Here is a 15881-nt window from a genome sequence, read left to right on the forward strand (position 1 = left end):
TTCCTGCTTTCTGATATAGCAAGATGTTCAGGTTCTTTTGGTACTTTTACTTTCTCTGCCCTGGCTCTGGCATCAGTCATTTCTCAGAGGAGCCCTATTCCTTTCAGTGGACAGTGGTGTTTAGAGGCCAAGATCTGGGTACTGGGTGTTTTCATTGTTACTGGGGTGTCACTGCTCCCAGACCCCTTTCAGTGGATAGCACTAAGGAATACACGTATGTATGTATAATGTATCTACCTACACATGCATGTATGCACATACATACACACACACATACATTTACATCTCTATTTGTGTATCTATCTCTATATATTGAAACCCATGGCTGGGCACAGTGGCTCATGGGAGGCTGAGGCAAGAGGAATCACTTGAGGCCAGTAGTTCAAGACCAGCTTGGGAAACATAGCGAGACTCTATCTCTACAAAAATAAAAAAGGAAAACCATGAGTTGACACCAGTACCCCAATTCCAATCCAACTTCAGGGTTCATTTTAGTTTTCATCCTTTCCATATTTGCAATTCTCTTCTCTGACATTATAGCCTTAATATGTTTACTTATTTTATGCATCTGTGTGCATCCAGTCTACTGTCTCTTTTGCTATCCCACCTCCCCTTGGTGGGTCCAAATAATCTGCTCTGGGTTGCCCTTTCATGTGGATGTCTTTCTCACCCTGTGTGGGCCCATAATATTGGGCTGCCCCCGCACATGGTTGCTGCCCTTCTCACGTTGCTTGAGACTGGCAGCCTGTCCTGGGCCACCATGACTCTCCCCATAACCAGCATGGATGCTTACCTTGTTCCACACCAGCGAGTGGCTTTAGGACTGAATTGTTTAGGAAGAGAAGAAGAAGAGAAAAATGTTTACATTTAAAGAAAGGAAGTTTAAAGAAATATGTTAGGTAAAGAATTAAGCAGGTAATATATGGAGCTGGCAAAAATTGTGACCAAAGTAGGTGAATGATTGAGACTTAGGCAGTTCTGGGCTAAATGACAGCCCCTCCCTCCCTCCTTTCCCTCCCTCTCCTCCCTCTCCTCCCTCCCTCCTCACCCTCTCCTCCCTCCCTTCTCACCCTCTCCTCTCTCCCTTCCCCTCCCTCCCTCCCTTCCTTCCTTTTTCTTTTCTTTGATTTTTTTTTAAGCTAGAAACATCAGTTTAGGCCTAATGACAGAGGAAAAGGCTTTTTTCCTCTCACACTGAGTTCTTTGTAATTGTCTAAGCAGTTTCTTTTTTCCCTAGGTTTCATTTTTTGAGGAAGAACGAAACATATTATCTCAAAGCACAAGCCCTTGGATCCCCCAATTACAGTATGCCTTTCAGGACAAAAATCACCTGTATCTGGTGAGTCTTTACATCTGTCTCTCTGGAATTAGCCTAGCACTCTGACACTCAGATGCGTGTGATAAACTGAATGTGGTTCTTGCCCATGTGGTTTCATTCATTCAAAGACTTTCTTGCCTTATAGGTGTCTCCCTGGTGTCCTTGCCATAAAGATCAAGAGCTAACCCATTTAGAAACAACCTCGTTGATTGTTGGATACTGTACCTGTGGCTTTAAGACAATCATAGGAAATCATTTATTGGGGAATAGTCTGTTATTACCTATAAAAGAATTTTACTTTAATTTTTATTTATTTTTTTATTTTTGCTTTAATTTTTAAAAACTTCCTGTGTTAGCTTGCGTAGGAGAGATAATAATGCATGGTTGTTATGAGAAAATGCAAACACTGCAGACAGCCATGAAATGAAGTTAAAGGGAAAGCCCTCCATTTTCTTTTCTTTTCTTTTTTTTTTTTTTTTTTGAGACATTGTCTTGCTCTGTCACCCAGGCTGGAGTGCAGTGGCACCCTCTTGGCTCACTGTAATCTCTGCCTCCCAGGTTCAAGCGATTCTTCTGCCTCAACGTCCCGAGTAGCGGGGATTACAGTCACATGTCACCACGCCCAGCTAATTTTTGTGTTTTTAGTAGAGATGGGGTTTTACCATGTTGGCCAGGCTGGTCGCAAACTCCTGATCTCAAGTGATCCACCTGCGCTGGCCTCCCAGTGTTGGGATTACAGGCGTGAGCCACTGCACCTGGCCCCTCCATTTTATTTTCTAATCCTCTTCTTTAGGAGAAGACAGATGGTTAAATGTGCTCTTTCTTTCTGACCCTTAACTATGCTCTGTGGGAGCATGGTGGGGGATATTTCTTTTCTTCTTTTTTTGAAACTGGTCTCACTTTGCCACTCAGGCTGGAGTGCAGTGATATGAACATGGCTTACTGCAGCCTCGACTTCCTGGGCTCCAGCAATCCTCCCACCTCAGCCTCCCGAGTAGCTGGGATCACAGGCGTACACCCTGCGCCTGGCTAATTTTTGTATTTTTAGTAGAAATGGGGTTTTGCCACGTTGCCCAGGCTGGATTCAAACTCCTGAGCTCAAGCAATCTTCCTGCCTCAGCCTTCCAAAGTGCTGGGATTACAGGTGTGAGCCACCACGCCCAGCCTCAGTGGGGGATATTTTTCTATACTCATGTCTATAGTTTGCTTTATAAAAATGGTATGTTACTCTCTGCTTAGCTCTCCAGCTTGCTTTTTGCTTTTCATCAGTGTATTTCAGACAGCCTTTCTTCCTTGTCAGTAATACAGGTTTACTTGATTCTTTTGAGCAGTGGCATAATTTTCCCTGTTGTGTATAGATCATAAATTAGAGAATGCTAAAATTCATTTTGGGACCTTGTTTAGGTTCTTAAGGGATTAAATTCCTAAATTTAAAAAGTGTATCCTAGAAACAATTTCTGTTCCTGATTCAGCCCTTAAAAGAAGACTATTATGTTTCCCTGAATGGCGATAAACATTTACAGAGACTCACATAAGAGAAAAGGGGAAGAGAGAGATGAACTCCCATCTGTCTTAAACTTCTGCTGGCCAGTTTTTGGGGAATTTGCTGCTTTTATTCCTGACCTAAAATAAATAGTTTATTTGTCTTGGTTTCATATTAGTTAAGAACCCAATGCCTGTAGAGAAGTTTTCCTTGTCCTCTGAGTGAGGACATTCACATACAAGGATATTGGAAGACTGGCCTTGACTGACCACATGTGCCTTCAGAACCAATGCCACAGCTCTTGTTTATGGGCTGAAATACCTTTTCCTTAAATATTGCCTTAGAAGCTTTCCTTCCTTGAGACCTGGGGCATGGAGCCCTCACCTTCACAAATAACCTTGATAGGTTTCTAGGGTTGCTGATGTTCCAGGACATTTGTTGCAGATGTAGTATTTACCTTGTGCTCTCTGCATCTTAAAGAGCTTGTCATGTTTGAATGTATTAACAGGATTTTGTTTTTTTTTTTTTGAGACAAAGTCTTGTTCTGTCACCCAGGCTGGTGTCGCCCAGGCTGGAATGCAATGGCTCAATCTCAGCTCACTGCAACCTGCACCTTCCGGGTTCAAGCAATTCTCTTGTCTCAGCCTCCCCAGTAGCTGGGATTACATGTGCACGCCACCATACCCAGCTGATTTTTATATTTTTAGTAGAGACAAGGTTTCCCCATGTTGGCCAGGCTGGTTTCAAATTTCTGACCTCAGGTGATCTGCCTGCCTCAGCCTCTCAAAGTGTTGGGATTACGGGCATGAGCTACTGCTCTTTTTGTTGTTTTTTTTTTTCCGAGATAGAGTCTTTCTCTGTCACCCAGGCTAGAGTGCAGTTGTGCCATCTCCGCTCACTGCAACCTCTGCCTCCAGGGTTCAAATGATTTCCTATCTCAGCCTCTCGTGTACCTGGGACTACAGAAGTGTGCCACCATGCCCAGCTAATTTTTGTATTTTTAGTAGAGATGGGTTTCGCCATGTTTGTCAGGTTGGTCTTGAACTCCTGACCTCAGGTAATCCACCCATTGGCCTCCCAAAGTGCTGGGATTATAGGCGTGAGCCACTGCACCCAGCCTCAGGAATCTTTATTAAGAAGTTCCCTTAAAACAGTAAGGCTTTTGTTTCTTTTGGTTCATGTTTGTTGTTGTTTTAGATATATATTTTTTTCTTTTCTTTTCTTTTTTCTTTTTTGGAGACGGAGTTTCACTCTTGTTACCCAGGCTGGAGTGCAATGGCGTGATCTCGGCTCACCGCAACCTCCGCCTCCTGGGTTCAGGCAATTTTCCTGCCTCAGCCTCCTGAGTAGCTGGGATTACAGGCATGCACCACCATGCCCAGCTAATTTTTTGTATTTTTAGTAGAGACGGGGTTTCACTATGTTGGCCAGGATGATCTTGATCTCTTGACCTCGTGATCCACCCGCCTCGGCCTCCCAAAGTGCTGGGATTACAGGCGTGAGCCACCGCGCCCGGCCTCTTTTTTCTTTTTTAAAGCGATGAGATCTCACTCTGTTGGAGTGGCATGATCATAGCTCACTGTAACCTCAAATTCCAGGGCTCAAGGGATCCTCCTGTCTCAGCCTCTTGAGTAGCTGGGACAATAGGTGGGAACCACCATGCTCAGCTAATTTTTAAATTTTTTTATAGAGATCGGGGTCTCACTATGTTGCCTAGCCTGGTTTTGAACTCTTGGCCTCAAGCCATCCTGCTGCCTTGGCTTCCCAAATTGTTGGGATTACAGGTGTGAACCACCATACCCAGCCTGTTTTAGATAATTAGAGCTCTGCAAGAGGTTTAAAACTCTAGCTTGTGAAGATAAACTTCATTTTCAAGGCAGCACAGAATCTTAGCAGTCCTGGGGTTAGGAAGGGCTTTGATTTTTTTGGACCAAAGTTGAGAGTCCATAGTTTTTTGGTCTACCTTGCATTGCTCCATAAACTCATATTTCTCTTCTCTGAGTTGAAGAGCCCACCTTCTCGGTGTCTAGTCTCAGGCAGCTTATTCTTCTTAAAAGTTAGCTTTATTGAAATGCTTTGGGATTTTCACACCATCAAGGTCCATTTTGGTAGAGGCGTTGACAAACTTTGAGTGTTCTGTGTAAAGAAACTCAGTTGAGGATTTAGTGGTCCATGTGACAGGCTACTGCTCAGTAGCTTCGGGGAAACCACTGCTTGCCTCCTCCGTGGCCAGTGAGGATGATCAGAGGAGCCCAAGCAGGGATGCCCAAATGTAGTTTTTTTACACGTTGATGGCAATGCTTTGTTTCACGTCTGAACAGTTCTCAGATCACATCTTCAGGAAGGTACTATCTGGGCATTTTGATAATTTCTCACTTTGATGTCACCATTCTTATTACCACCACCTAGCTTTGTCATAGTAGAAAGAACTTTCATTTTTCTTAATTGTGTGCGTGGTTTTGATTTTTTTTTTTTTTTTTTTTTTTGAGGCCGAGTCTTGCTCTGTTGCTCAGGCTGGAGTGCAGTGGCATGATCTTGGCTCACTGCAGCCTCCACCTCCTAGGTTCAAGCGATTCACGTGCCTCAGCCTCTCAAGTAGCTGGGATTACAGGCACCCACTACCATGCCCTGGTAATTTTTGTATTTTTAGTAGAGACAGGGTGTTACCATGTTGGCCAGGCTGGTCTTGAACTCTGACCTCAGGTGATCTGTCTGCCTTAGCCTCCCAAAGTGCTGGGATTACAGGCATGAGCCACCACACCTGGCCACCTTTTTCTTCTTAATTGTGGATTTAACTGCTGTGGACATCTGCTTGGGCATAGCCTTCCTGGAGTGCCTCTTGGATTGGGTTTCTGTTCTAGGACAGGCTCCCAGATATAGGGGCTTCCCTATTGATCTCAACACTGACCTCAGCATCCTTAGCTTCTGCTCGGCTTTTCCATCCACCATCTTACGATACAGGAGGGTTCTTAATACAGCTGTTTTTAGGAGTTCTGGTTGCCTCAGTACATTGATACTTGGGTTCAATGACATTTTTACTCCCTTCTTTTGTAGCTCAATTGGGTATTACCAATGAAATTTTATAATTACTAATATTTCCTTGTCTCCATTTTCTTCTCAAGTACTGTTGCTTTAGAGTAAAATGCTTGCTAAGGGTACAGTTTCACATAAAAATCCAAACTCAGCATGGAAATTAAGATATGATCATAGGTCTGCTATCCCTTATCTGTAATTCCGAAATACCTAGAGTTCTGAATAAACTCAAGTTCTTTTGTTACTTGTTTATCAGCAAAACCTGACTTTAACTCAGTTTTTGGCAAATGATCCAAGCTCTCTTCAGGCTCTTTTTAGTCTTTATTCATTCCCTTTAGTGTAACTTTACTGTTTGCTATAAAATGATGAATGTGTTTGATTACAAGGTGATGGCCCAGGCCCTTCTGAGGGTGTTACATTATATAAAGTGTATGTGTGGCCAGGCACAGTGGCTCATGCCTGTAATCCCAGCACTTTGGGAGGCCCAGGCTGGTGGATCACCTGAGTTCAGGAGTTCAAGACCAGCCTGGCCAACATGGTGAAACCTCGTCTCTACTAAACATACAAAAATTAGCCAGGCATGTTGGTGGGTGCCTGTAATCCCAGCTACTCTGGAGACTGAGGCAGGAGAATCCCTTGAACTCAGGAGGTGAAGTGTATGTACCACTTTACCTTTCTAAAATCGGAAAAATTCTGAATCTGGAAGCCCATTCTGCTGCAAGATAAGGGGATCCTGGGTTTATATTGGTGCTGTATAGTCCTGAAATTCTACCCTGTTGGCCGCTTTTACATCAACAAACCTTTGAAGTTTGGGGAAACTTACATATCATGCTCCCCTGGCAGTTGAACATTAATTTGTAATGCTGATGCACTTTCACTGAAGATATATTTAATTAATTAATTATTGTTTTTTTGAGACGGAGTCTCACTCTGTCACCTAGGGTGGAGTGCAGTGGTGCTATCTCAGCTCACTGCAGCCTTCACCTCTTGGGTTAAGTGATCTTCCACCTCAGCCTCCCAAGTAGCTGGGATTGCAAGAGTGCATCACCACGCCTGGCTAATTTTCAAATTTTTAGTAGTGACGGGGTTTCACCATGTTGGCCAGGCTGGTCTTGAACTCCTGGCCTCAAGTGATCTGCCCACCTTGGCCTCTTGAAGTGCTAGGATTGTAGACATGAGCCACCAGCCTGAAGATACATTTTATTTATTTTTTTTATTTTCAGAGACAGAGTCTTGCTCTGTCACCCAGACTAGAGTGCCCAGATCTTGACTTACTGCAACCTCCGTCACGCAGGTTTAAGCAACTCTCCTGCCTCAGCCTCCTGAGTAGCTGGGATTATAGGCACGTGTCATCACGCCTGGCTAATTTATGTATTTTTAGTAGAGATGGGGTTTCACCATGTTGACCAGGCTGGTCTTGAACTCCTGACCTCATGATCCGCCCGCCTCAGCCTCCCAAAGTGCTGGGATTACAGGCGTGAGCCACTGCGCCTGGCCCTAAAGATATATTTTAAATCAATGAAAATATAATGGATTCTATCTCCTATGGACTATCCCTCCTGGCTGTCTCTTCTTTCTAGTCTTGCCTCTGCTGTGTTGGTTTCAGGCCTCCATCTTCTCTTGCCTGTGTTGCTGTGATAACCTCCTAAGTATTCTCCCTGCCATCTGTCTGGCCCTCCTCCCAGGTCTTCCACATACTACAGCCAAGTCATCTCACTGTTAAAACCCTTCAAGACTCCCTGCTGTCCTCTGGATGAAGTCCAGACTCTTCTACGTGACTTACCAGGCCTTTTTCACACTTGCCCCCAGCCTCCTCACTGTTTCTGTCTTTCTACCTTACATCCATCCTCAACTTCCTTTGGTTCTTTGACCTTACCTCTGACCTTTTTGCATGCTGTTCACTCTTTCCCTGTTTACCTTGCTAACTCCTCTTTCTCCTTCTGGGTTGGATCACATTTCACTTCTTCCAGAACCCCCTTCTAGACACTGTACTTCTGGGATGGCGCCTTTCTACTGTACGCTCATTGCACCCTGTACTTCTCCTTCATGAGTGGGTGTTGGTTTGTCCTACTAGTATTTTTTAGTAGAATTGGGGTTTCACCATGTTGGCCAGGATGGTCTCGATCTCCTGACCTTGTGATCCACCCGCCTTGGTCTCCCAAAGTGCTGGGATTACAGGCATGAGCCACTGTGCCCTGCCAGTATTGTTTTGTCTAAATTCTTTGTACTGATGTTTTTCCTACTGTGGTTCTCTTCAGGCTACCGTTGCTCTGAGCCTGCAGTTGACTTACGGACTTCTTTTCCCTGCTGTGACCTTCCTGTGTTCACTCCAAATGTTTCTCCCTAGTTGCATGTAGAGATGTATTAGTTAAGGTACATGCTTAGTTGCTATATCACAGAGACCCCAATGTACAGCCCAGGCTGGTAGAGCAGCTCTGTTGTATGTGTCAATTCCGGGACCCAGGTTCCTTCCATGTTGTGACTCCCCATTCCTTAGGATGGTTGTCATCTTTTACAGGGTTGAAGTTGGGTCATTTCATGTCTTTGTTCCAGCTGGCTGTTAGGAAAACAGAGCAGAGGCTCAGAGTAAGCAATTTTTTTTTTACATAAAATGATGTGGAAGTTGGACACATCATTTCCTCTCACATTTTTTCGGGCAGAACGTAGTCATGTGACTGCACATCTAGCTGCTAAGGAGACTGGGAATTTACTGTCAGCTGTGTGGCCTCTGTTGAGTTAAAATTCTTACTACTATGGAAGAAGGGAAGGATGGATTTGGGGGCACAGTTAATAGTCTGCCACAGAGGCTAAAATAGCTGCTTTTTGCTGGGCATTGTGTCTCAGGTCTGTAATTTCAGCACTTTGGGAGGCCAAGGCTAGTGGATCACTTGAGGTCAGGAGTTCGAGACCAGCCTGGCCAGCATGGTGAAACCTTGTCTCTACCAAAGATACAAAAATTAGCTGGGTGTGCTGGTAGGCAACTGTAATCCCAGCTACTCCAGAGGCTGAGGCAGGAGAATTGCTTAAACCTGGGAGGCAGAGGTTGCAGTGAGTCAAGATGGCGCCACTGCACTCCAGCCTGGGTGACAGAGTGAGACTCCATCTCAAAAAAAACCCCTCAAAACAAAAGAAACAGCTGTTTTTGTAGGAAATACAAGGTAGACCTGAGCTTTGAAGCCAGGCCCATAGTTTCACCTTCCATACTCTTACTCAAGGCATTATACTTCTGGATCCAAAACCACTGCTACTAGGAGGCCCTGCGAGGGATTAGTTCTTTATATTTCTGATCTTGCTTTCAACCCACACCTGTGCAATTTTTATGGGCAGGTTTGTTGGCTACATAGGAACAATTTGAAAGTGGGCTGTTTCTAGGCTTTTATGAATACCACCCTATGCTGTCATTGGGAATCTGAAGGGAGTTAATGAACACAGCTCCATTGTTTACTTTAGTAAAATGTGGCAGCTTATGATAGTTTTGACAGTGAAACATGTGCTGTTTTGATCTCTCTGCTAAGATTGTCTGATTTTTCAGGCATGTCTTAAAACTCACCAGGCCTGTTCACATGCTGCTACTTCTGAAGCCAGGGTTTGGAAGCCAGCTGCCCATCAGAATGAGGCTGTGACTTAGAATGTTGGTTCTTGTTTTATTACCATTCCTTGTTTGGTCTCTCCAGAGTCACTGGCCTTTTCAGCTTCAATTTTCTCATTGGTGAAATGAGATATTAATTCCTCTTATTGACTTCAATTCAATTGCTGAGTGTGTTATTGCCTTTGGGAGCTTCTTTGAGTTTTCCGTGCCTTTGAAATCGTTGTTTTTTTATTCTGGTGTTTTGAGGCATGTTTCCCGTGAGTGCATTTACACTTTTACCATTTTGGGAGCCACAATTTAATTGTGTTGTCCCAGCTTGCTTGGCCCCATCCCCAGAGTTTCTGATTCAGTAAGTCTGGGGTGGGGCCCAAGAATTTGCATTTCTTCTTCTTCTTTCTTTTTTCGATCAAGAGTCTTACTGTGTCATCCAAGCTGGGGTGCAGTGGCACAATTGTAGCTCACTGCAGCCTCAAACTTCTGGGCTCAAGCCATCCTCCCACCTCACCCTCTTGAGTAACTGGGAATACAGGCACACACTACCATGCCTGACTACCTTTTAAATTTTTTGTAGAGTTTCAGTCTCACTGTGTTGCCCAAGCTATTCTTGAACTCCTGGGCTGAAGCAGTCCTCCTGCTTCAGCCTCCCAGAGTGCTGGCATTCCAGGCATGAGCCACTGCACTTGGCCAAGGCTTTGCATTTCAGACTAGTTTCCAAGTAATGCTGCTGCTGGTCCAGGGACCTCACTTTGAGAACCATTGTCATACAGCTGTAGTTATAGTTAGTTTTTGGTTCTAGCTTCTTCCTTTGTCCCTTCAGTAATAGTGTACACATCTGAAATCCCTGCCTTTGCTCTTTCAGGCCCAGGCATGGCACCTAGTCCCCTCTGTTGCTAGCACTGGGGTGCTTCATCATCCCAAGTTTATTTTTCTTCTCCTGACCTGAACCTTTCTAAATAGCCTCTTCCCTAATGAATGTCCTCAATTCCCTGGTTTAGTGTCCTGTCTGTTTCTTGCCAAGACTCTGGATGATTCAATACTCAGTGAAGATTTTTTGCATAGATGGATAAATCAGGCTGGGTTTCATGTTTTCTAAGATAAAGGGCCTTCTCTCATTTTCTCCTTGGTCAAAGTGACCGAGAGAAAAAGAGAGATTTTATTCTCAAGAAGAATAATATAGGGGCCACTCTGCTTAGAGCCGCTCTGCTTTGAGGACCCCTTCTCTCCTTTCTCATGCCAGAGATCAGGAACATTAGGCAGAGCGGATAATGATGCTGCTGGCATCATTACATTTTCACGGCACTTTCAGTTGTGCTGAGCGTGCAAGTTTTTCAAGGAGACATTTCTAAGGTGGCTAGCACAGCATGCCTCTAATGCCCTATGTGAACTGGAATAGAGTACTAAAGAACTGTTCAATATTCAGCCCATCCCCTCATATGCAAGCACGCACGTGGGTGCATTGCATATGTGTGTGTGCACATTTGTCCTTCGTTTCAAATGCAACACAATGGATGGAAATTGCCTTCCTAGTACTGGGGTATGGATGCAAACACCAACAGAGAAGCAGCCGCTACTTCCAAACTGAACACATGTGAGATTTGCCCTTTAATTAGCATCTGCAGCTGCTGCCATTAGAAGGGTCTGTCTCTGTTGGCCTGAAAGTCTTTGCTTTAAAAGAGCAGGTCCGTTATAGCTCCAAGCCAGGCTCGTCTGTCAGCTGCTGTGCTTTCTCTGCCATCAGCAGGGTTGCCACATTGTTTTGGGGTGTTTCACTCTAGGACTGTTTCCTCCTCCTGTGCCCACGGCCTTTGATTACTATGCCTTGGTGATCACCATTTGGGTGACCTGCAGCTGCTCATTGTGTGTGCAGGAGTAATCTCCGGTCCTTGCAAGGATAAAAGATCATTGGCTTCAGTGCTGATAGACTGGTTATTTCCCAGGCCTTTGTTGTCAGTAATCTTGTCTTGATATGCAGAAAGGCTCCAGGTAGTCACTGAAAAAAATAAAAGCAATAGAAGTGATGGCTATATGAAAGCCAAGTTTCATCAAGGTCATTGCTGCTATAGAAACTTTTAATTCACTTGGGGTAGGGAGCCATACTGGTTCCACAGCCTCCTCAGCAGTGAGTCCCAACACAGTGCTGGGCCAGCTGCATCTGAATCATCCCAGTAGCTCCTTAAAACTGTAGATTCCTGGGTCCCACCCGTGGAGTGCGATCCATGGAAGTCTGGGGTTATTCCCTGGAATCCTTTAAGCTCCCTAAGTGGTTGGGATGGGAAAGAGATGTACTTTGCCCTACTATACTGCTTATTATTATTTTAAAATTCTTGCTGGGTGCGGTGACTCACGCCTGTAATCCCAACACTTTGGAAGTCGAGGAGGGCAGATCACTAGAGGTCAGGAGTTTGAGACCAGCCTGGCCAATATGATGAAGTCCCATCTCTACCAAAAATAAAAAAATGAGCTAGGTGTGGTGGTGCATGCCTGTAGCTCCAGCTACTTGGGAGGCTGAAGCAGGAGAATTGCTTGAACCTGGAGGCAGAGGTTGCAGTGAGCCAAGATTGTGCCACTGCAATCCAGCCTGTGTGACAGAACAAGACTTTGTCTCAAAAAAAAAAGAACATTCTTTTTTATTACACCAGAACGTCAGCTGTGTGGAGGTGGGAATTTTTTTCTGTTTTATTCACTGCTGTTACTCTGATATCTAGAATAGTGGCTGGCACATGATAGGCACTCAAATATTGATTTAGATGAGTCTATCTTATTTTCTTTTAAATTTTTTATTTATATTAGAGGTGGGGTCTCACTATGTAGCCCAAACTGGTCTCAAACTCCTGGCCTCAAGTGATTCTACTGCCTCAGCCTCCCAAAGTGCTAAGATAGGCACGAACCATCGTACCTGACTTGTCTTATCATTTTTAAGAAGCCCTTCTCCTGGTGATTCTGATGGGCAATCAGGCTTGGGAAGCTCTAACCTAGAGGACCTACAGTTGTCTTGGGGTAGAAGCCAAGGCTATCCTGATTTCTGGGATCAGTGCCTCACTGGATATCTCTGAATAGTAAAAGTCAGGGACAGCTGAATGGACTTTCTGGTACAACCTGGGTGGCAACTTTGTCCTTAACTTCTTCATCATTTTCTGCTGACCCTGGTCTTTGGTTTTACAGCAAGTCACCTGGTAAGAAGACTTGAAGACTCCTAGTTTGTTACTTCACATGATGCTTTTGGAACCTCTTGGTATCATTTGTAACAATCCAAATGTGTTTTCTGAAAGCACTCAAGTCCTGGGTCTTTACTGTATCTTTAAGCTTTAACAGCATGATGATTGAATGAGCCTCGATCAGCCACATACAAGCTGTCTTCCCCATGGGCTCCATTCATACTAGAATGAGCAGCTATACCCCAGTAGTATAGTTTTGGGATATGGGTAACATCTTGGGATACCCACATTTACTCAGTAAATGTCTGAACTACATTCTCCTAATGGTGCACTGTTGGAATTTTTAGCAAGGTAACCTGGAACAGTGTTGGTGGGCCAAGTTTGATTAGCATCTTTGTTAAGGACCCGGTCTATGTACAGGTCTGCCATTGAGTGTGTCTGTTTTGGCCACATGTTGTGAAGCATGCTGTATAGTAGCTGTTGTAATTTTTGTTGCTTGTTTTCTCAATCAACCCTGTGTTTGAAGAAATGGAAAGTTGTTTCTTAGACTGATCTGGTTTGGGAGGAGATTTTCAGTTCAGGAAATTGGATCTTTTGAATAGAAACCAAGAATACATGTCTTTTTGCCTCTCTAAGAGCTGGCTTTTGTTTTCTGAACATTTTACTGGTCATTGCAATGGAATGTCAGGAGTAGCTTCCAAATACTAAGTTGTGTTCCGTTTGTCAGTTCTTAAGAATTGCCAGTGGCTGCTCTGCTATGCATTTGACTTTCTCAGCCTTAAACTTACAAGCCATACTGTTTTTTTCACATCTTTAATACAGCATAGGAAATTTATAACTGTGGCGTGTCATCATAAATATGCATTGTTCTTATTTTAAGACATTTCAGTACTAAAATTGTAAGTACTTCTGTTATTATCTGTGAATTTCTTTCCTTTTTCTTTTTTTGGGTATTTAAGACCTTTTTAATGGCAATATATATTTAAAACAGACATATAATTAACATTCACCCACATACCCATGGCCTGTGGAGAACCAGGTTGGGATGAGTGGGTGAGCTCCAGGCAGCCAGGTGGCTCCGGTGGGCTCCTCGAGGACTGGGGTGAGTAACTTCTGTAGGAACTGGGGGGAAAGAAAGTGTGTATGTTAGGTGCTGCCCCTGCTAAGTGTTCTTGTTCATGAGTCAAATTTTTTTCAGCAATTGCTGTACAAATGGAACCTTATTCGTCAAATGCAATTGTCCAGTGTCTGGCTTAATGTCTGTTGTTGTTAGGAACTACATGAATGGAGTGGACTCCTAGGTTATAAAGAGCCCTTGGGAAGGATGTGTGAGTCACTGGCTTCTCCAGGGGTCTCTGGTTTGGGGTTGCCTTGGTGCGGGGCACACTTCCTGGAGATTTTACTGGACCAGCCTTCGGGGCTCTGTGCAGATGCTCTACTTCTGACTTGTCTAGAGCTTTCTTCTAATTCTGGACTAAAAGCAAGCAGGAGTTTGGAGGATGATGGTGAGAATTCACATCCCCGAGTTGGCTTTTGGAATGCAGTAGTTTGTGAGATTTAGTGTTTTTTTAAAGAAGTATATTCAGATCTTGCCTTTTTCCTGAAAGCATATGAGACAACTTCCAAGACATTTATAGCATGGCTAATAAAATGGGAAATCAGGGCGAAGGACAGGAGAACTCAGTAAGGGTTACATGGCTACAGCAATTGTCAAAATGGGTTCTAACTTCTTGCTGGCCAGAGCAAAAAGGATCATGCAGTAAAGTGTGGGGGGTGGGGGGAAGGATGGGAATTGAATGGTAGGTGAAGACTTCATGCTGGTGCCAGGCACTGTGCCAGGTCCTCTGAGGACCTTGTCTTACTTAATCCTCACACAGCGCTGCAAAGCAGATTAGTCTTACCCTATTTTAGAGAGGATGAAACTGAAAGGCAGAGAGGTGAAGTCACCAGCAGGAGGTTGAAGCCACCCAGGCTAACTGTCCTCAGGGCCACCTGGGGACTCAGGAATATCACACCTATTTATCATCAAAAGGAGGAAGGATTTCAGTTCCTTGGGTTAGAAGAATTTCTTTGTGCTAATCAAACATTTTACTTTAGGCTTAATAGTCTTCAAGATTTTTTTCCTGTGTATTTACCAACACATATAATAATTCATTATTTATTACAAAAGAGGGTTGATACTTTATTCTTTACAGGCTTTCACTTTATATTGTCATGGACAGTTTTCCATGGCAGTATGAATAAATGGAATCTGTTTGTTTTTAGTATCTTTGCCTTATCCCATTGTTTACATATATTGTATTTTAGTCAGTCTCTACCAGATAGATATTTGAATGATTTCCATGATTTTTTCCCCTGTTACAAACAATACTGCAAGGAATCTATTTATCTATCTATTTATCTGCAAACTATTGTAAGTACCTGTAAATTGTTACAAGTGGGATTACTAGGTCAAAGGGGACATTTTCACATTTAAATTTTTAATACAGGCTGTCAGTTGCCTTCCTCACAGACTATAAAAGGAAAAGATTGTATCACATTTATTGCAAGCCTTCTGTATTCTGCTGGGTGCTGAGGGGAATACAGAAAAGATATAAGAGAGTTGGTTGCCCTCTAGGAATATCCGTCTATACTGTACCTAATCCTAGGGAATGTCTGGGGTGTCAATGTGGGTGGGGAAGTGGGTGGATTTAATTCAACTTTTCAAGCTTGCCTTGCAAACACTGTGCATGGTATCTGGGACTAGTCTTTCATGATATTGATTCCCCTGGGTAACAGATGTAATTTCCTTAGGGCAGGGACTCCATCCTACGTGACTTACAGTATGCCTTACACATCTTCTTTGCTTTGTGGAGGGCTTGTTATTATAATGCGTCAGGTGATATTTGAGGATCTAATTGAGGCATTCCCTATTTTTGGGTGTGTGAAGAATTAATAACTTTGGCATTCTGTACAGGTCATGGAATATCAGCCTGGAGGGGACTTGCTGTCACTTTTGAATAGATACGAGGACCAATTAGATGAAAATCTGATTCAGTTTTACCTGGCTGAACTGATTTTGGCTGTTCACAGCGTTCATCAGATGGGATACGTGCATCGGTAAGTGAGACTCTCTGGTAGCCCGTTGAGGATTTTTCTGTGTCGCAGAAGAGTTTCCTGCATGGAAATGAGTGGGTGAATGATTTCAGGATCAAAATAATGCTCCATCCAGTTTTTAGCCAGTCTACCAATAACTGACTTAAAGCAAGCTTTCCAAAATGGAGGACAGTTCAGCTTGCCCATCCAGCAGTGCAATAGATACAG

At 43.8% G+C, this 15881-nt stretch overlaps 1 protein-coding gene across 7 annotated transcripts in view; it reads left to right on the forward strand.

Annotated features, from left to right (window-relative positions):
* CIT (citron rho-interacting serine/threonine kinase) overlaps positions 1-15881 on the forward strand; it is a 197547-nt gene that overhangs the window by 24323 nt on the left and 157343 nt on the right. For all 7 annotated transcript variants that reach the window (XM_064379735.1, XM_064379739.1, XM_064379733.1 and 4 more), the window contains exons 5-6: positions 1238-1339; positions 15535-15677. In XM_064379735.1, the coding sequence (XP_064235805.1) occupies positions 1238-1339; positions 15535-15677 (245 nt within the window). The remainder of the gene's footprint in view (positions 1-1237; positions 1340-15534; positions 15678-15881) is intronic.

This window comes from Aotus nancymaae, unplaced genomic scaffold (genome assembly GCF_030222135.1).
Source record: "Aotus nancymaae isolate 86718 unplaced genomic scaffold, 86718_ANA_hifiasm-v0.15.2.pri h1tg000021l, whole genome shotgun sequence".
Lineage (NCBI taxonomy): Eukaryota > Metazoa > Chordata > Mammalia > Primates > Aotidae > Aotus > Aotus nancymaae.